Source organism: Polypterus senegalus, chromosome 4 (genome assembly GCF_016835505.1).
Source record: "Polypterus senegalus isolate Bchr_013 chromosome 4, ASM1683550v1, whole genome shotgun sequence".
NCBI lineage: Eukaryota > Metazoa > Chordata > Cladistia > Polypteriformes > Polypteridae > Polypterus > Polypterus senegalus.
This window is the reverse complement of record NC_053157.1, coordinates 124,958,965-124,981,588: the sequence shown is the minus strand read 5'-3', so window position 1 is coordinate 124,981,588 and position 22,624 is coordinate 124,958,965. Positions and strand designations below refer to the sequence as shown.

Below are 22,624 nucleotides of genomic sequence, written 5' to 3'. Positions count from 1 at the left end.
GGGAGAAGTTCAGTTTTGTTTTTAAACTTATTGGATAAAAAACAATGTATTCTGTACGAGCAATTCTAACGAAGCAACAGAAAAAAACAAGCTATTTTTGTTCGTTCCTGGTTTTTCACAGTGGAACACAAGTCTAGAGCTTTTCAGGCAAGATATGTAGCTTACACGTGGTCTCATAGTCGGTCAGTGATAGGATTTGACAGTACAGTTTCTACTTCAGCTGTTCAGCCACTAGGTCACATAACCATAGCCATGAACTGTAATTTCTGCAGATCCATGGATGCTCTCCAGCAAGAACTTAAAAATAAGCAATCTCCAGGGTCTGCAACTGAAACCAGGTTTGCAGGAGCAGGAGTTAAGCAAACATAAGCATGAAGCATAACAGAGGCTTATAGATTACACTCGTTTCTTCTAATCAGCTACTCAATTACAGAACCCAAGAATTCCAAAATTAGGCAATAAATTCAAAACCTACGATATAAGCAGATACTGGTTCCTGCCTTTAACTGGACATGTGACCTCATCAAATTTGCCAATTTTGACATCTACATCCAAAATTTTAAAATTTAACAGTATTTTATTTGTTGATTTAAAAAATTTCAGTATAAAATATATATTTATATATATATATATATATATATATATATATATATATATATATATATATAGCTTTAATATACTGTATACAGCATTATTCTGCTACGTTATTTACAAAATTTAATTTCAAAAGTAATTTCTTATCAAATTATGTTATCTGCTAGATTTTGTATGATTCATTTTTGTTTTTGCTTTTTACAACTTTGTATTTACTGCATTATAAAATGAAAGGAACACGATGAAAAACCATGCAAGGCAAAAGTCACATTCAGAAAACACAATCTTTGCTGCATTACTTTGAAAAGTTCTGAAGATGAATTAGAAGAAGCAAGATAAGCTATTCTTAGATGACTTCAGTTCACAGCTGGTTTTCATTCCAGACATTCTCTGTATCTGTGCTTAATGTACGTTCCAAAATAAACACCTCATTTAACAAAACCACTTGGTTGTGCCCTAGCTCAATAAAGTGAAAAAAAAAACTGCTTAAGAGGGTTCTGACGAGTATAAAGTGGGCACATGTAAAGAAAATTAACCTGAGAATGAGCTGCAGGATTTTCTCCTGAGAACCAACAGTATAGAAAGCCAATATATATGGCTCAAGGACTGTTAGGAGATGAACAGTAAAAGAAGACCCCAAGCTTGTGAAAAAATAGTTCTAACAAAAATCATTAAGATTCAAATCCCAAAGTTACAATGTTTTTTTTCTCTACATAAACTTAACTTGTTACATGCACAAAAGATAAGCAAAAACATTTTTTATGTTTTATATCAAACTAATAAACCAAACATATACACCCAGCGGATGTATCCTAGTTATTTTATATTTTTTAAATTATTTTATGTAGTACCCTAACTGGTAAATAATAGAAAAAGCTCTTCCTGTTATGATTTGGTTTAATTTCTTTTTTTTTTTGCTTTCTTGTGGTACTTGGGTCGTCTTTTTCAGATTTATTTTAGGTTTTGAAACACATAGATTCCAATTCTGATAATATTTTTCTTAATTGGGACATATTTATAATGTGGGTGAGTTATTTTTGTGTCATTTTCACCGTCATTCCGTTTTTTTTGCTGGTGCTGCCATTTTCTGGTGCAACAACTTTCTAAACCATAAAAGTTTATGGAGTAAAGACTAAGAGACTGGTGTATTGTAGTTTTGATTGTGTTCTTGGTAAATAAATCCTTGCAAATGAACTACAGACCATGACTTTGACTTCTCGGTTACAAATCTTTGCCTGTTTTCTTGTGCACATGTTATCTTCTGGTGTTGTTCTAAATTACTTTCTACCTTACTATTTCCAGCAGAAGACTTCTCAAAGAAGGGCAGGTCATTTCTGTTAAAGACGAAGATAAATCTTCTTGGCATACAGGCTTATTTTTACACTTATCAGGGCCTGGGTTGATACCTCAAACCATTTGTACTCTAAATCAATTCCTTCGACCTACCTATAAGTCACTAAATGGTAAATTCCATTTTATATGCTGTCTAAAAAATACTTCTCCATTCTGTTTTTCATACATTGTATAAGGAGTTCAAAATATTATTTTGTCATGTTTCCACTCTAAAATGCAAAAAGCAATAAAATATTAGTAAGCATTTTTGAATGCTTCACTCCAATTTCTGCTCATATTAAAAAGAGTGGATATGGTCGACTTTTGTTAGCAAGAGCCAAATTTTGACATTTACACTGCAAGGTTATAAATGAGCCTTTTGACCTAACTACTCTTTGTTTTACTTGCAGCTGATATAGCCTTTCTATTTAATTAAACTTACTTATATACCCAGTACGTTGCCAGAATTCTAAATCAATCATATCAATTTAGTTTATTTTGCAGTGTTCAAAAACCACATGTTTACAGAGATTGTTCAGGTAGCAGAGACTGATGTTTCAAGGAAAGGTAAGATATATTCACTAATTATGGTGCAGGACAAAGGTGACTTGTTTCATGTATTTAGCATACACAAGTAAGAATTTCACCGTATGTGACAATAATTGCCTTATAAACCCTATAACTCTATAAAAACATCTATAGTATGGTTTAAAGCCTAATAAACAGGACAGTAGGCCACAGCTAAAATGAAAACCACACAAATGAAAACACAATTGTTTTGTACATAAAAGTTATTTAATTTTCTTACTAGAATAAGGTATTTTTGACACCAGCCTAAGTGAAGATGACAAAGAAAATGTTATGCTATTTTAATTCAAAATCTTCAGAAATGCATAGGAATAAAAGTGAGAGATTTATTATATTTAAATATTAATATACGAGAAAACTACTGAACAGATTTAGATTGGGTTTTTTTTCTCTATAATTTGCTTGAACATTCTGGTTGATTTTGCAACTTCTCTCATTGCGCTAAGAATCATAGTTTGCTTGCAGGAGAGATATATTTGTGCTAACCTGAGACAGGCACTGCAGGCCGAGGGGAGGGAAAAGAATGACGTCAGGAGTGGGGAGCTGGGCGGGGCCCTCCTCACTGTCCTGTTTCACTACTACATGGGCAGAGCCGTGGGGCATGTCTAGTATAATATAGAATAAAAAAAGAGGAATAATCTTGGAGGTCAATCATCGCCCCGAAAGCGGATAGTAGAGATCATGTAGTATATGTGTACCAAAATTTCAGGTCAATAGGTCAAACCGTTTGCAAGCTACAGGTGATTTAAAATCCTAAGCAGACAAACGAACAGCCACAGTAGCGTATTATATAGAAAGAAAGAAAGAAATCTACATGAACAGACAAGCAGTTTAAAGCTTTGTTTACTAAATTCGAGTTTTGGTCAAAGGAAATGCAAAATCAGCGCATTAATGATGGTGGGAACAATAACAGAATACACATAAGTACATTAATGGTGGACAGAACGGTTTTTGGCAGCTTCATGTTCCTTAAACCATATGGTGTTAGCACAGCAAGATCACAAACAGTCATACATTCTGCTCATAAGCTAAACCAGAAGCGTATTTGAATTATATGATAGAACTGAAATTACTATTACAGACAAAGAAAGGCAATGTTGTTATTGGGTTACTGATGCTGCTGCCTAGACAAATGAAACACAAAACCTGATGGCTTGAACAGTGGAGTGTTGATGATCAACTTGCCAGCAACATGTTCTACTGAAACACACCTTGCAAGACGTAAAACTGCCTTTGCAACAGAGACAAAACGGCATGGATTGCAGTATCAGCTATCTGCCCCATGAACACTTTGTTCATCTCTGCAGACTGCAACAGGCGGAGCATAATATGTATCTTGTTTTGAATATTTTAATACCATACATGTCATAACTGGAAAGTTTGGATGGCTGTCTTTTAGATATTAACCAAACATTAGGATCATAGGAGTTTGCTTTTCCAAGATGTCATGCCAATCACAAATGTACAACATAACTATGAAGATTAAATAACATATGTCAAAACATCTATGTAATAAAAAAATATATAAATTAATAAATGAATGCAAATACACTCCCCTAAAATCACTTCATAGATGATGTATAAATACTGAAATTTAGTCCAGAAAACTATGCATTCTCTGCCATTTTAACAGCCTTTTTCCAGGTTTATGAAGGCTGGCCAGTTGACTCTCTCAAAGAAGGTTTTGGAGCAGACATTTTTACAAAATGATGTCCAACCTGACACCAACGTCCCTCATCGTTTAAGACACACAAGAGGGACAGTGACCTTATTCTACCTCCTGGTGAAAAAGGTACAGAAAACTACATATTCAATATTTAAAAAAGACACTGTTTATTGGGAATTCTTCTTTACCCAAGCAATTACTCAGGAAATCAAAAGCAGCATCAAGTAAAAGAGTAGTGGAGTAACATAGGGTCAATTAACAACATTAGCCAGCAAAAGGCTGATATGCCAAATTTCAGAAAAATAAATAGAAATTCTCAAAATCCAACAGCTTTGTGATTTATCAAATGAAAGTATATTGGTGACAAACACGATGGTTAAAGTGCTGCAAATGATTACTAAACTCTCTTTGAATAACTCTGAAGAGATGTCCTACCTATCCAACACTTTTCATGAAGCCAACTTATTAAAAAAAAAATCCTTCACTGGGTTTTAAAGATCAACAGTTGAAAATTTTACCTGGGGGGCACTAAGGAAGTTTTCAAAAGTGAAGGATGGAGAGCTTTTTTTAGTCTGTTTATCAACATATTTTGGATATGATTCAAAATGAACACAGCATGCGGACATAAGCGAGATTCTTTGTTTGTCATGTTACCTCAACACTTTCATCAACTTCAATTCCGCCATCGTTGTCATCATCAAGCTGCTTATGGATGTGGCGTAGAGCCTCCAAACTGAGTCTGTCCTCTTCACTGACACAAGGAGGGGACACTGTAAGGCAGGGGTCTGCAGAAAAGAAAAAACAAAACAAATAATATAAAATTAGACCCATCTATCCCATTTTTGTAAATTGCCAGAGATAACACAGCCACGTGCTTTTCTCCCCACATGGGGGACGCTCTCCTATCAGAGCTCAACACGATCAGATACAGTGCCAACATTTGACATTGGAGCATACCTACCTTCCACCTGGCCATAATTACATTTTTTTATAATTTTTTTTTAATTGTTTTTAAAGTTTGTCCTGTTTAACTACTATGTGGGCGGGGCCATGGGGGACAGCTAGTGTCTAATATACAAAATGTTTGAAAAAAGTCAGAAATTATGTAAGTGTACTGCATCTCAATAAAAAAATGACTCAAACATAAAACCAAAAAAATCTGTGGGTGAAATTACATTACTCCTTATCCTTATATACATCTAACCAGTTTCTTGTTGTGCTTCTTTCCCTAACACATTTTCAACAAGTTTATATTACTATATACTACATATAGCTTGAGCAAAGGGTGCATTACACAGTAACAAGAAAGATTACAGTTTAAAACAAAATGAAGTTAATGTATACACCCACAAATTACAACATGAGATAACTCAAATCATGAATTCCTGATGTATAAGAGAGGCCTGAAGTCTACCCGGGTAGTACAAGGCAGGTACCAACCCTAGATGTGGTATAACTTCATTGCAACAAAAAGAAAAAATATTAAAGTGTAAAGAAAGTCAAAATTAAGTGTACCATATTACACAAAGGAGTACACAATTGATAAATAAGGATCTTTAACCATGATACCAGGGTAAGAAAAAAAAATAATGCAAGAATGAACCATTATGAAAATAACATTGTGCAAACTGAGAATCTGCAGTTTGTTTTTTCTGTTTTTAAAAAAAAAAAAACTGTGTGTGATCTGCATAGAAGTACAATTACATCATGCATTATTTCTGCTGGCAACATCCATCCATCCATTATCCAACCCGCTATATCCTAACTATAGGAACACGGGGGTCTGCTGGCAACATGAGCAGGGAAAATGAATATTGAGAAAAGCAAAAATCTAAGAATGCATCACTGTGGAAATCCGCATTTCATTTTTGATAAGGGTGAAACGGATCTTCATTATCCACACACATATAATATCAGTTGTCTTTTTGTTTTTCTCGAACAGTTAAAATGAGTTGTGTATAGCCATAAAGAGCTGGTGCTAGGCAGAGACACTAGAAAAGAATTAGCTGAATAAGCTATCGCCAAGAGCAGCATCATGATGCTCTGAAATGCTGAAAAAACCTCAGTCATGTGACGGATTTATGGGTGGAGCTTTGTAATGAAGACATGATCAAGCATCAGAGAAATAGTGGTAACATAACTCTAAGAAATGCTTCTCTCAGTACAGTACAGCTTTAACTGGGATATGAGAATTAAACACTAGGCCATTGTCAATGATGCCTGCTATGCTGCTCACTAGGAATACTTTGTACTTCAGAGGAACATGAGACATTAACCTTCAAGTTTAACTTCACAGTGAGTAACATGAGAAAACAAGGAACACAAACAGATTTTCTGATAAAAAAACATACTTCTACATACCAATGATAATTAGTGTTCATTCTCTATTTCCATTTAATTCAAGCTGGGTCACAACGGCAACAGTCCATTACAGGGCAGTAAAAAAAACTTTGTGTTGATTTATGAAAATAAATTTAGCAATAACAATTACACCATCACGACTACTTCCCCTAGCTGCTTATGCACAAAGAGAAAACAAACATTTGATAATGTAAATCAGGCAAGAATTAAATTAATCACCATGTTGGTTATGAAACAAGAGTGTTATCTCTGGAATCTCTTCATCTATTTCATTCTATAACAAAAGGGTAAATTTACTATGTTATTGCAAAAAAAAAAAAAAATACTTTTAAATCTTAAAACTCTACAAACTCACACAGACCTCTTTAGGATACTTGGTGTTTAAAATCTGGCAGCTGAACGACTAAATTCATCCTGGTTATCTGTTAGTGCTTGGCATTTGAAATGTTCTTAGGGTATTGCTAATTCTGTATTTTGACACTTATTATTAATATGTTTGTTCTATAATTTGTCTTGTTAAACTGGATGCAATTATTGGTCTAACATGGATTAGTTGGCTGACTTACGGTAAGTTGAAAAGATAATTAGAATTTGCATTGATATTTTTTTTGAGAAATCCAAATGTCTCCTCACCAGGCCTCTTCAAATGGTACAACAGATAAATATTTTTTAGGCAGCAAAAATTCCATCACAGATTCCAAGTAGCATTCAAATGTCAAAATATTTGTCTATGTTGTTATGCAGTCATTATTGTAGGCAAACTCAAAACCTGAATTATTATACAGTTTTATGGTATTGTATAGACATGTGGGGGTGGTGGATTAAAAAAAAAAACACACATAACTTTGTTTTGCCTTTGCCAAACTGGAAAAAGTGGAACGAGGAGCCACTTGGGTATGTGTAACTAGGTATACCTACAAAAAAAATTACTTGGCCCCCTTGTTAGGTCTCATCAAGGTGCTGATAGTGAAGCAGAGGATGTTGGCCTAAGTCAGCTCCATTGCAATGTGTTGTCATTGAAAAATTAACTGGTAAACCTCTCAAACAAATAACTTGTTCCATTAAATCCCATTGATATTAAGATGAATTGGAACTCCACACTCCATAGAGTTATATCCAACTAATATATTTATTTTTTCTCAGGATTTGTTTTAGGAGACATCTCTACAGTATGTGTATATCTAAAAAAGATCACATGTACGAAGGAGCCAGTCTTGCACAAGGCACCAGCTTATTACAGGGCAAACTTACATATACATTCACACCCACTCATCCTGGGGTAATTTAACAGTGACAGGGCACCAGAGTGCACAGGAAAGTGTTCATTGGGTCATCTGTCATTTATTGGGACAGAATACATAGTCCCTGGTCGTTTAATATTTGTACAGTACAACTCATCTGTAAATAGAAGTAGTGGGAGCCTAACTACTATCTAATGTCACGATAAGAGCACAATAAAACTGAAAGTTCTGAACATAAAACTAGATAACTGATGCTATATTAATAACCTTCACAAGTAATTCTGGAACAACTGAATAATTAAACTTTTATGCTACCTGAAAAAAAAAGACTGGAGAAAGCATTACCTTTCTCATAAGATATTTGTTTATAAAAATACTAGCTGTGTAAGTTCTTGCTGTAAAAAGCCTATGGTCCTAGAAACTATTGAAAAACGTCAAACAAAAAATTGAAATGTAGAGATGTAAGGAAATTGAAAGGAACTACTGTGGACATCTCTCTCCTAAGAGGATTCGTTTTGCCGACATGCTCACATCGTTTGTGCAAAAGTAAAAGGGATACTGTTTTCCTGATGTCATCGGCTAAGCGACTTTGTCTTTCTTCTGAGGTTTTGCTTTGCTGATGTGCTGGCCCTGCTTGTGTTATTAGCAGCTAAGCGAGTTTTCTGTTTGCTCAGAGGAGGAGACTTACCACGACTCCACCTCTAACTTCCGGGCCAGACAGACATACACACATCCACACATAGACGTTTATATACAAGATATTCGACAAAGATATAGAGAGTAGTAAATATTCATTAATGGCTATTTTCAGTGAAAATTAATTTGAACCTAAACACAGCCTTCATACTGTATATAAAAATGTTCAGCCAGCAAACAAACTTTTTTTAAGGAACACACTTATCATTAAGACGCCCTGTCTGTTCTGATTAGGTTTCCCTAATTTTTTAGCTTCAATTTTTTTATTCGCTGTACTGTTAATATTGACAGATGCACACATTTTCCCTTGCATTTCCAACTGCCATACAACATGTCACCACTTTCCAGCACCATGATAAACAACTGGGACAGAATAGACAGTCCTTGGTCGTTTAATATCTGTACAATACCACACATCTGTGATTAGAAGTAATGGGAGTTTAACTACCATCCACTGCCATGATAAGAACACAATAAAATTGAAAGTTCTGAACATAAACTAGATCACTGATGCCATATTAATAAGCTTCACAAGTAATTCTGGATAATCTTCTTGACTACCACTGAATAATTAAACTCTTATGCTACCTCAAAAGATTGGAGAAGGGATTACCTTTCTCATAACTTATTGGTATATAAACTGTTTTTACAAAGATAGAAGAAGTAATAAATATTCATTAATGGCTTTAAAAAATATTTTCTGTGAAAATTAAATTTAACCTAAACACGGTCTTGATATTTAAAAAAGTTGCACTCAGTAAACACCAAACGTTTTTCAAGAGAAACACTTTGCGTTAAGACACCTTCTCTCGTGTGATTAGTTTTCCCTAATTTTTGGTCTTAAATACTTTAGTGGAAGTACTATTAATTCTGTCAGATGTACACATTCTTCCTTGCACAAACAACCAACATGCGATATGTCACCACTCTATGGCACTATGAAAAACAAAAATGTATTAAAATACATAACTTAATTTCACTTAATAGAAAACACTGATAATCTTAGCTAATCTGAGGTACTCCTTATCTTTGTTAGATAAAGTGGACATGAGCCAGGTGTTTATTTTCCTGGATTAACATACTAACATACTAACATAAACAAAAACATCAGATTCTCTGGACACTATTGCAGTCAACCGGAGCAGTTCAGCCTTTGTCTTTGTTTTGGACTTAATGCATCTCAATGAGCTTCTTCAAGAAGAGAACAACTAATCTGAGGTAAGACTAGCTGTAGGCCAAAGATGGTGATTTCTGCTGATTTAGTAACTTTAGTTTGTAGACAGAGGTTTTCCTTAGAGACTGCTGACTTGATGCACTAAAACATTTTTACAGTATACATATTTGATTAATAACCATGACCACTATAAACTGGGGTTGTATTGCATTATGAGCAAATAATGCTTTTTTGTTTATTCTCTGTTTGTGTAATTTCATCTCCATCAAAGCAATCTAGCAGAGTATTATACAAACTAAGAAAAAGTATTAACCTTTTTTCCACAGCCATCAACTATCTACTGTCTTTATTTTTGGTACAAAATTGCAAATGTGTAGTTGCCACCACCTGGATAAAAACTAAGAGTATATCCATATCATATCATATCCATATATCATATATCCATTCGTCTCACTTGAGCCAAGATGTACCTACTCATTTTGTGAATTTATTAGTTGTTGCAGGCTAGTTTTTGTCTTTTTGATCTTTTATCTTAATTTTTTTAATTAAGACTAGTCTTTATTGTTTTTTTTTTCTTTGCTGTTAAACACATCTACCCACCTACTATCTCACTTTAATTATTCTCCGATTAGATCAAAATCTTCAGCACAAGGTAGAGTTAGATTAGACTCGATAAATTTAACTAATCCCAAGGGAAAATTCAGATGCATAAAGTAACAGAAACATAAAAAATAAGGATGCAGACGCACAGGACAAATAAAACAGCCAATCAATCGCTAAGTAAGTAAATCTATACTAATAAAAGGCAAAGCCCTCACTCACTCACTCACTGACTCACTGACTCATCACTAATTCTCCAACTTCCCGTGTGGGTGGAAGGCTGAAATTTGGCAGGTTCATTCCTTACAGCTTCCTTACAAAAGTTGGGCAGGTTTTATATCGAAATTCTACGCGTAATGGTCATAACTGGAAGCAGTTTTCTCCATTTACTGTAATGGAGATGAGCTTCAACGCCGTGGGGGCGGAGTTTCGTGTGACATCATCACGCCTCCCACGTAATCACGCAGTACATAGAAAACCAGGAAGACCTCAAAAAAGCGCTGAAGAAAACATGCATTATATAACTGAGAAGGCAGTGAAACAATAAGAAGCGAGCGAGTGACATATATAACCATATTCATGAGTTCTGCTGCTTCGGAAACAAAGCACGATGTAAACCTACACTTTAAATTAAGTTAATAGACAGGCTGCCGCTGGCGTTTGTAATTTAGTGCCTGCCCATATAAGGCCGTCCGTCAGCGGCAATCCAATAGCAAACTGCCACGGGTAAATATTCACGGGTGAAGGACTGTGCTTATGGAGAGGAAGATGAGATGGTCAGGGTGGTGTTTGACACAAACTCAGCGAAACTGCGAGAGAAAGTTTTAAGTGCCAGGACTAAGGTAACATTAAATAAAGCTATGGACATAGCACGAGATGGCACCAGCAGAGCTGGGAACCTTCGATGCAAGTACACCGAGTGGCTCACGTGAACTGACGCAGTGCACAGATAGAAAGCAACAGTTCCAAAAGGCTGAACAAAACCGAATTACACAATTGAAAAGGCAGCAAAAAATATGAAGCGTCTGATAAGCATATTCATAAATGCAGCTACTGTGGAAACAAAGCACACGGTGGAAAAAGTCAATGTCCCGCTAAAGGAAGACAGTGTAAAAAACCCGTGCATGCAGTGTGTCAGGTCTCAGATAAAGAAGAAGACGAGCCGTTTATTGATGCAGTAAGAAACGAATCGATGAATGAAACCTGTCATCTTTACAACGATTGACAAACACGGAATGTAACTTGAACGCAACACATCCTACAAATACGAACCTGATTGAAAGAAATAATGATAATCAAATCCTTGATGACAGCAACACTCAGTAACACTCACAAAACAAATATTGTATATTGACAGTCATGTTACGTTATTTTTAAAATGTTCCCTTTTCTTTTTCTACCTTTTTTAACACACTACTTCTCCGCTGCGATACGCGGGTATATATATATTTATATATATCCCGCTCTACATACTCGAATAATGGATACTTTATTCGCCATCAATGATTGTTTTGGTAAAGCCATACTCAGTGTATTCATTAGATGAGCGGTAAAAAGTAAGAGCGAGGGGAGGATGACTCATTGAGGCATGCAGGCTGTAGTGCGCGTCAACTCTATCTGAATTGCGCGATCACATTTGAAAAAATATATCTTTTCAAGTTCTATTTAGTCCATATGTGTCAAACTCAAGGGCGCGGGCCACATCCGCCCGGTGTAATTATATCCGCCCGCGAGATCATTTTATATACTGTATTATTGTTATTAAAGCCCGGGTTAATGAAGCGCTGGTAACACAATAAACTACAGATCCCATAATGCAGCACTTCAGCTAAAGTCTACCTTATGATGCTGCAAGTTATTGCGAAGCTAGAGTTATTGCGCACTGAGTTTGCACGGCGCTTTGGTGACTTTGAAGAACAAAAAGTCCGTCTACATGCGGCTCGAACCTTGTGCATGTTTGGTAGCACATATCTGTGTGAGAAGCTCTTCTCAGTGATAAAGACTAACAAAACAGCACACAGGAGTCGCCTCACTGATGAGCACCTGCAATCCATCCTGAGAATCTCCACAACACAGAACCTCACACCAAACAGAAACGAACTTGTGGCCAAAAAAAGATGCCAGGCGTCCAGCTCTAAAATGACATATGAGCAAAGACAACTGAATGATTTGATTTGTTATTGCACGTAAGAGCGGGAGTCAACCGTTTTAACAAACAGCGTATTGCACTGATACGAAATAGCTGTGTGTGTATATATGTAGATATGTATGTATATGTATATATATGTTTATATATGTGTGTGTGTATGTATGTATATATATATTGTGAAGGACAGCCGGGTCCCATGCCCGGTAGGGACGCCTCTGTTGCTTATGCTCCGGGGGAGCCGCCATGGGAAGTCCAATACCTCCCCCGGGACGCTTGGTGGCAGCCTCCCTGGCCGTCAGTGACTCCCCAACCACCCGCAGGGCTCCATGGGAGATGGAGTCCTCCACAGCTTGGTTGGGGCCGGCGTGGCGCTAGGGGAGCTGCCTGCTTCCCACAGCCCGGCTGGACGAGCTTTCAGCCCCACCCGGAGGTGCAATCGGGACCAGGTGGTTAATCACCTGGAATGCTTCCGGGTGGGCTATAAAGGGCCAAGCCACCACCACTCGGCGAGCCAGAGTTGGGAGGAAGAAGGAGACGAAGCTTGCCTGGGAGGAGTGGTGGAGAATTGTAAGATTGTGTTTTGGGACTGTGTTTGGGACTGTGTTGGGCCTGTGGGACACGGGAAGGCGTGTGCCCACGGCTGAAGAAAATAAACCTGTGTGTTTTGTACACGTTGCCTCTGCGTGGTCTGTGCCGGGTCGGGGCGCTATATAGCGCCTTTACATCTGGCGAGTCGGCAGGATTCCGGGCCGTCCATTTGGACCGGGACCTGCATAAAAATTGTGTGTAACGGCCCGGCACAACACCTGGGGGCACGTGTAGCTCAGCGCAGGAGCGCACACCGCACCGCAGTGCCGACGCTCCCGAGGCAGAGGCGTGCTCTATTGTGAGTACAGCGCTGAGGCGGCCTTTGGACTGCAGCAGGGCACGCCCCGGCGAGGCGCGCCACCGAGGCCGGCGCGAGGCACGCGCTGCACGACTTGCCCGGCGGACACGCGCAGCACAGGGCTGAGAGAACGCTCGCAGCTGCAAGCAAGCCAGCCAGCGCAGCACAGCACAGCACAGAGCAACTGAGGCCGCAAAACCACCTACAGGCACCGCGCCATGGGGAAAAAAGCCGGGCGGACACAGAAGCCAGCCTCCAGACGCCGGCATGCCGGCCCGCTCCACGGGTCACAACCGGAGGTAGGTGACGGGCTCAAGAGGGAAGGGCCACGGGAAGGGTTTTCCGCGTTTGCGTCAACCTACCTCCTGGACTCCGAGGGACGAACCACCTGTTGGTGGGCAGATGGCCTTTGTTCGTGGCGTGACGGCGCAGAGAGCGACGGGGAGGCGAGGCTGGGCTGTGTCTTCCCTTTGGGCGGCCGGTGAGCGGAGGAGGAGAACCCGGAGGAGTTTCCGATGCGGTGGCTCAGCTAGAGGAGCAGGAGCTCCTCTCCGAAACAGGTAAAGGGGAGTGTGTCAGCCCCCCGCCGAGGACAGTTCGCAGGCGGGGGTGACGGACCTTCTCCCGAGCCTCTCGGACTCCCAAGCGGACCTGCGGAGGGTCCGCAGGGTCTTGTTGGCTCGCGGCCCGCGGGAGGAAACAAGGGGACTTCAAGTCCAGCGCCGACCGAACGCATTAACTTTTCTTGGGCTGTAGAGGAGTTGAAACATGTTCTCCTTCCTCTGCAGTCCTTAGTTAAGGTTTTTCAGGTCCTGCAGGAGACGAAGGAGGACTTGGACAGGAAGATCGGCGCCCCGATGGCGGCCGTTGTTAAATGGCTGGAGAGACGGGGGGCGTCAACCTCCTGCCTGCAGGACACAGCGGTTCAGGTAGGTGAAGCCTGGGCCGTAGAGGAAAGGGGGCGGAGCGCAACGGCTGCGGATATGATCAGTGCTGCTTGCCAGGTCGCCCCGCCCACTACACAAGACGCCGCCGTGTGGACCGATAACGGTGGCAGAGGAACGTGTGGAGAGGCAGCTGGTGGATGTTGGCTGCCAGACAACCCCGTCCCCTCTGCCTGCACCGGTCTCATGTCGTCTAAAGGGGTGCAGGCGGCACAGGGTCTCTCTTCTTCCCATAAGGGGACCCAGACCGTCCGTGCACCCCAGAGGAAGAGGAGGACCCGGACAAAGAGGTGGGGACTCCTGACAAGGTGCAGCGTAAGCCCGTTCGTGTGGCACTGCAGGAGGGCTACGCTGCGGAGGGGCGAACACGTCACCAGCCCTCCCCGGAGTGGGCGAGGGGGCAGGAGTTTCCTGCCTGCTTCCGTCCCGCAAGGGTCGAGCTGGAGGGTCGGTTGTGCTTTTCTTGTGGTCACGCTGGTCATGTCTGGAGGGTTTGTCCAAGGAGGGCGTCCAGTGGCAGGGACGTCGGGCAGCACCCCAGACTTGTTCATTATGTTTTACAGGGCGCAGCCGTGGAGCCAAGGATGCCGACTCCTGTCCTGAGAGGACCGGCCCTCGGGCAGGCCGATGATCCCCACAAGCCTCATCTGAGGGAGGGGAACTGTGAAGGACAGCCGGGTCCCATGCCCGGTAGGGACGCCTCTGTTGCTTATGCTCCGGGGGAGCCGCCATGGGAAGTCAATACCTCCCGGGGCGCTTGGTGGCAGCCTCCTGGCCGTCAGTGACTCCCCAACCACCCGCAGGGCTCCATGGGAGATGGAGTCCTCCACAGCTTGGTTGGGGCCCGGCGTGGCCGCTAGGGGGAGCTGCCTGCTTCCCACAGCCCGGCTGGACGAGCTTTCAGCCCCACCCGGAGGTGCAATCGGGACCAGGTGGTTAATCACCTGGAATGCTTCCGGGTGGGCTATAAAGGCCCAGCCACCACCACTCGGCGAGCAAGAGTTGGGAGGAAGAAGGAGAAGAAGCTTGCCTGGGAGGAGTGGTGGAGAAGTGTAAGATTGTGATTTGGGACTGTGTTTGGGACTGTGTTGGGCCTGTGGGACACGGGGAAGGCGTGTGCCCACGGCTGAAGAAAATAAACCTGTGTGTTTTTGTACACGTTGCCTCTGCGTGGTCTGTGCCGGGTCGGGCGCTATATAGCGCCTTTTACAATATATGTATTTGTGTGTATATATGTGTGTGTATGTATGTATATGTGTGTATATATGTAGATATATATGTATGTATATATGTGTATATGTATAGATATGTGTATATATATATATATATATATATATATGACAACAACACTCATCACTCACAACAGTGACAAAACAATTACATTGACAATCAGGTTACGTTATTTTCAAAATGTTTCCTTTTCTTTTCATTGCTTCTTTAACACACTACTTCTCCGCTGCGAAGCGCGGGTATTTTGCTAGTAACTAAATAAAGGTATATTGTGCAGAAATTTCAAAATTAACTTAAAGAGTATGTTGGGCGGAAGCATTGAATTGCCTGAAAGCAGTAGGAAGAAAAGACCCCCAGATGCGCTTCTTAACCTTGCGCCATAATGGAATGAGTCTGTGGTTAAAAGTGATCCAAAGAGACTGTCTCCTGGAGGGAGTGTAGGGTATTTTTCATATTGGCATTGTCACAGACACCTCTTTGCTGACAGGACCAGGGGAGCAAGTGTGGGCAGAACATTACCTCCCCCAGGACGCTAGACGGCAGCCCCCATGGGTTGCAGCGGTACCTCCTGCAGGGCTTCAGTGACGATGAAGTTGGATACAGCCCTGGGATCCGGGGGTGCCGCCAGGGAGTGCTGCAGCCATTTCTGAGCCTGTGTGGGTGGTTCTTCCGCCACACCCAGAGGTGCAGCCAGAAGTGAGGCAACGAGCACCTCCGGGTGACTTATATAAGGGGCCAGCAGACATTACTTGGGGAGCCGGAGTTGGGAGGTAGAGGACAGAGCATTGGGAGAGGAGTGGAGGCAGCAGAAGAAAAAAAGAAGAAAGGAAAGAAAGAGAAAAGGAAAGGAAAGGACTGAGTTTATTGTGGCTGTTTTGGGATTACTGTGTTGTGCTGTTTATAAAGAAGTGAAGAAAATAAACATGTGTGCTTATGGACATTATGAGCCAATGTCTGCCTGTCTGTGTTGAAGCTGATCTTTCCATAGCATCCAATTTTGCCACCATCCTCTTTTCCAAAACAGCATCCACTGTGTCCAGGGTTCACCTTGTGATAGAGCAAGCTTTCTTGATGAAGCAAGCTTTCTTCTTTAAGTTTGTTCAGGCTTTGTGCATCTTTTGAGCTAAACTTGGTTTCCCCTGAGACTATAGTGTAGAGCACCACAATGGCTACTATGGACTGATGGAACATTTGCTGCACAAATCAAAAGATCTGAGTCTTCTTCGCAAGTACAGTCTGCTCTGACCATTCTTGCACAAAGCCAATGTGTTGTCAGACCAGTCCAGTTTGTTGTTTATTTTTGTGAACCCCCAGGTATGTACTTGTAGCTCTGCACTACTTCCACAGTCTCTAAATGGAAGATCACTGGTCTCAAAGTCTTCTTGGCAGGCTGGTGGTCTGTTTTGTCTTGCTGATGTTGAGTTGCAGGTGGTTCACTCTGCACCACAAGTAGTCATCCTAAGCAAAATGTCCAGGGCATAATTTAAGAAAAGGGCTTAACCAGTATCAAAGATTCATTTCTACTGATTTAAATGGTATAGGTGTTCACTGGGGTTTCAGCCTTGGGAGAACAACAACACATGCAAGTATCCAGAAATCAGATGATCTGAATCATACTTCTCATGGTCACAGCTCATGGCTAATGAGTAAAGTTATAGATTTGCCCGGCCTAAGGGTGAGTCTGTTTACCAGCAGCACTGCAGTGCTTGTTGGTGGATGTGTGCCAGGTCAGGCTCATCAGGGATCTGGCGAGCTGACTTGTGTCCCACCACACTGACAAGCTCAGCACCACCTGTGTCTGTGGCTCACTCAGGAAAAGGAAAAAAAAAAAAAAAAGACAGTGAAATTACAGGATACATACTGATCATCAAAGAGAGTATTTAAGCATTTTCTGCATTGCATGTAATCCATATTGGTCTCAGCAGGAATCCCTTAATACTATTAGGAAAGCAATACATTTTCATAATAAAAATGCTTTGAAATTAGCATCTGCCTATGAAAAACAAAAATAATCAAGCTTCTCTGCTTGAAGCAGCCTGCACCACATGTACTTTATTCTTTATCGCAGAACACATAGCCTTCTATTTTAGGAGTTGCACTTAAAAGCCCAAGATTTCAGGCTTAGATTCTACTTATTGCTAATTCATTCAAGTGCCTGTGATCAAGAAATTAATCCTACCCTGGAAAACGTTCAACCACATGCATGTTATGTTATGTAAAGCATTTTGAGTTTTTGATCACTATGTGAGGTGAAATAAATAATTTGAATTCATTAAACAAGAAAGAAAAAAATCATTTATTGTAAAAAATAACTCATAATCTACCCTTATGTAGTACAAGAACTTTCCTTAAAGAGGTAGTTCTACCAGTTCAGATAATCCCCCGCTGTATACTTTGAACACAAAAGCTCCCACCACTCATTTCTCCATCCTGTCTGCCTCTAACACAGGTACATGCTCTGTTCCACCTTATCCCGCAAAATACAGAGGCAAAATAAGTCTTCAGACATTAAGATAGGAGAAATGTAGTTCCCCTTTAACTGATACCATCCAGAGAGACCATAATTCATTAAGACATCCGCCTAATAAAAGAGTGTAAATAAAGATTCTCAAGGGTCTAGTATTTCAGATCATCAGCAGCTATTAAGACACAAATATCATTCCTTGCTCCACCAGGCAAGTGAGCACAGGGACTCTCCGACATGCCTACAAAGCTTCCAGTCACAGCATTCCTACTCAAGTGTTAAATCTTTTCAACATTTTTTTACCGCCCATTTCAGCAACAGTGCCCTACATTTTATCAACAACTTTTGACCAATAAAAAGGGAGTAAAGTGAATGAACCAATAATTACTCAGAAGCAGAATATGCTCCCCCATTTGCCTCCTAGTACTCGATGCAGTCATTAAGGCCATGGTAACCCTATTCGCACAGTGACAGAGCATTTATTTATTTGCCAAGTGCCATGTTTGAGCTCATATAATAAAATACTAGCATGAGTAATCATATATAATAGCAGATTGATAATGAATAATGATTGATATATTGCATAATGTAACAAATCAAATACCTAACACAAAACAATATGAGGTTCCTTTAAAATTAACTTTTCAGTTTTCTTTACTTTAGTATAATTATGCTGATAAAAATTAAGCTTTTTCTGGTGAAACCAAGACCCTTCATTATGAAGTGTGAAGACTCCTTAAAATGATTCAGGCAGAACAAACCTTTGCACAGTGGTTGTTTTCCACACAATCATTTACTTAAATGCCACCTTTAAAGCTTGTCCTGCCTTTTCCAAAGTTGTTCTTGAAGATAAGTTCCACAACTGAGTAAAAATGAGAAATTAAAATAAATTGCTGGACTGGAGGGGGCTGTGATTCACCTCCAGTGTCCTGAAGCTGTGAGTGCAAATATGGTGTCCAAGCCAGGCTTAATTTCCGTCTTGTACGTAATGCTGTCAGGATAAGCTTTCACTTCCTGTGAACTGACAAGTGACAGCTGAACTGACGGTTACAGAATTGATGAAAGGGTAATTTAACTTTTTTCCACAAAAAATGTCATTTTGTCCCTTACTTTACTTCAGGTTTTGCTCAAAACAGTCATTACTATTTTCTAGCTTTGTAACAACAACATTTATTTATATAGCACATTTTCATAAAAATGGTGTAGCTCAAACTGCTTTACAAGATGAAGAAAGAAAAGTTTATATGAAACAAAAATAAGATTAGGCAATACTAAGTAACAAAGAATAAAGTGAAGTCTGATGGCAAGGAGGACAGAAAAAAAAAAAAAACTCCAGATGGACTGAAGAAAAAAAAAAAAAAACAAAATCTGCATGGGGTTCCAAGGCCATGAGACCACCCAGCCCCAACTGGGCATTCAACCTAACATCTTCTTCTTCTTTTTTCGGCTGCTCCCGTTAGGTGTTGCCACAGAAGATCATCTGTCCGCATATGGATTTGGCAAAATTTTACATATCTAAATCAGTCCTCATTGATTTCAGGCTCCACATGGAAAAATTAGATGGTGATCGTCATGTGGACACCTGGGGTTCTGCCTTAAATCCATCAATGTAGGGACATTAACATTGAAGCTAATGGTCTCCAACTGAAGATATTACACGCTATAAACTGGTAATGCAATTCATTTCTCTGGAGAGCAAGAGTAAGTTTCTTCTTTTCTGAATCATTATCTGTATTTATAACTATTATATGGTATTGAAAATTGTAGTCCAAATACTTTCTCAGTGTAATTATGTATTTAAAGGCTCTAAGCATAAAAAGCAAAGACCCACACTTCAAAAGCTATCCACTTCTGAAATACATAGCAGACAAAACACACTGACAGGAAACATAAAGTCAAACTCTGGGCGGAGTTACTTGAGCAAACAAATCTTCACAAGCATTGTGAACAAAACAGGTTAAAAATCAGACTGGGCATTTCTTCACTGAGAAGTTGAACTGGAAAAGCCAGATTCATCTGCTGCTACTGCACATGCATAAAGAGAATAGTGTGAAACCTGGGCCTGTTTAGTTGAACACAAAGATGATATTCTTGCAGGAATTGAAGAAAGACACACACGAAGATCTTCCTCAACAGCTCTGAGTCTCTCTCTTTTTTTCGTCTTTATAGCAGTCATGCTTGAAAAGCCCACCTCGCATAGATAGGTTGTGGAGAAAGGGAGCAGAATTGAAATAGCTTTGTTTGCCAGAATTGGGAACTCCTTGGCAGCAGTCAGCCAAAAACTGTCCAAAGGTAGATCAGCAAACCTCAGTTTTAGACCACGATTTTGTCTCAGTTCAGTTATTTCTTCCTTTTCAACTGCAGTTGAGCTGTATGGGTTTGTAACCCAGTCAAGGCCATCAGTGGAAAGTGAAGGGAAATAACATGACAACTTCTGCTCAAGACTTTGCAGATATTTACCTATTGTCTCACACAGTGCAGCACTGTTGACACCCTGCCATTTCTGGGTGTGTGGGAACATGTTAAGGTTGGCACTTTCAAAATGTTGTTTCCTCTCCTGTTGTTCTTTCTGGCAATTCCTTGCAAAACAGAAAGTTTTCTCTGATGATGTCTCCATGTACAAAGCACACATTTGCCATATGTTGTGAATGTCCACTGATATCCGTAGATTCATCGATTTGCAATGCAAATTTGCCACTAATGCTCAACTTTTCCAAAACTATCTTTTCAATGTCAGCAGACATGTCTTCAATACGTCTGAAAATTGTATTATTTGAGAGAGGGACTATGGGTATTTCTTTAACAGCGCCAGGGCTGATCATCTCTTTTAAGATAATTTTGCACGCAGGCAGGCAGTATTAATGTCTCTGTTACAGTGTGTGGCTGTTTTGATATAGTGATGAGTTCAGCAACTTGGTAGCAAGCTTAAAGTGCTTTCTCACTCGTCTTCGTGGTTTTCCTCATTAACGCTGCCTGTTTCTCAGTCTGTCCACACAGTTGAACAAAATAGTCCATGTTCTTGTTTTGAAGTTATGGGTGTTTTGTCTGGAAATGGTGTTTAAGTTTACTTGGAACCATGACACTGTTTGACAATTTTTCCCCGCACACCAGGCATAGCGGAATTGGCTCTGTTGGTTCCCCAGTAAAAGTGAATCCAAAGGCAAGATAACTCAATGCATTGCCTTGAACTCACCTTTTTTGCTTTCTTCTAAACACTACGTATTCTAGGGCCTTCATCTGTTTTAGAATTTTCTCCAGGACCCTGGTCAGGTTGATTACTTTTTCTTTTTAAATATTTATCCATTGCTATTACCTGCGGCGTTGTCTCACTTCCAGCATGACTAGGTACTTTCGTATTTCTTCTTCGTATTCTTCTGTCTTACTGGCGGTTGGCAACCCACTTAATTGGAGCAAGAAGTTGTACTGCCCTCTAGTGACAGCAGAACAAACAGGCAGCCTTAGAGTACCAATCAGGTGAAATTGGAAAATCTTCCACGGAACACCTGATGATTTCTCACGGTACACTTATGTGCCGCGGCACAGTGGTTGGGAAACACTGGATTAGAAATAGGATGAAAATTACTGAAATTAGTCGGATCTGCACCAGGTTTTTTCAGTATTGGGGTTATTGCAGCAGTTTTAAAAGATGAAGGAACAGTACCAGTAGTGAGAGAAGAGTGGATTACAGCAGAGATAATGGGGGCCAAAGAGGGGAGGCAGGCTTTGACTAGAACTGTAGGGAGGGGAGTCCAGTTGACAGATTAGACAGGCTTAGACTAACATACAAGATCTGAGATTTCTGAGAAAGTAGGAAGCTGAAAAGAGGAAAATGAGTGAGTTGGTGGGTGAAATTTAAATGAAGTACTGGAGGAATCCATACAGAGAGACTGATGAATTTTTTCATTAAAAAAAGGACATAAGGGAATTGCAAAATGCAGTTGAGCAAAGGTGAGGAGGTAAAGAATCCAGGAGTTGTGTGATATTGTTAAGTAATGAAAACAATGACTTGGTGTTTCCTTCATTGGAAGAAATAATGAGAGTATAATAGTTAGATATAGTTTGGGCAATACAGTCCTTGTAATAAAGTATATGGTTTTTGTACATCTCTTTGTGAACAGAGTCCAGTTTTTTTATATAACAGTTCAAGTTGCTGGCCTTTGGCTTTCAAAAGCCGAAGTTCAGGCATGAACCAAGGAGCAGAAAAGGAGAAAGAAACAGATCTAGTTTTTAAAGGAGCGACAGAGTTAAGAATACCATTAAGTCCAGTGGTATAGTGTGAGACCAGTTCTTCAGGAGTGGATAAATTATGAATGTCTATAAGGGAATAAATACTAGAGGAAAGAGAATCTAAGTCATCTGCAAACTTAACAATGACATTGGAGTTAGACTTGGGGGTACAGTCATGGATGAGAAGCAGGAACAATAGTGGGCTCAGCATGCAGCCTTATGCTCCTGTGCTCATCCTGATGGTATTAGATGTTCTGCTGCCAAAGCACATGGAGTGTGGCCTTTCTATCAAAAATTTAGACAATATGACAAAATTACAAATTTGAGAACACTGCTGCCAAGGCAGGAGCCAATCACTGTGACTCTAAACTGCAAACACAGGGAACAAAATGCTTTAAATGAATATTAAGAGTCTTTTGGAATTATGTAAATATACATTTATGTAAATATAAAAGGTAAAGACTGGTTTGAC

The 22,624-nt window shown here is 40.2% G+C and overlaps 1 protein-coding gene across 1 annotated transcript in view; it reads right to left on the bottom strand.

Annotated features, from left to right (window-relative positions):
* Positions 1–22,624, bottom strand: part of stim2b (stromal interaction molecule 2b) — a 238,852-nt gene that overhangs the window by 126,938 nt on the left and 89,290 nt on the right. Inside the window, exon 2 of the mRNA XM_039751262.1 lies at positions 4,835–4,965. Within this exon, the coding sequence (XP_039607196.1) occupies positions 4,835–4,965 (131 nt within the window). The remainder of the gene's footprint in view (positions 1–4,834; positions 4,966–22,624) is intronic.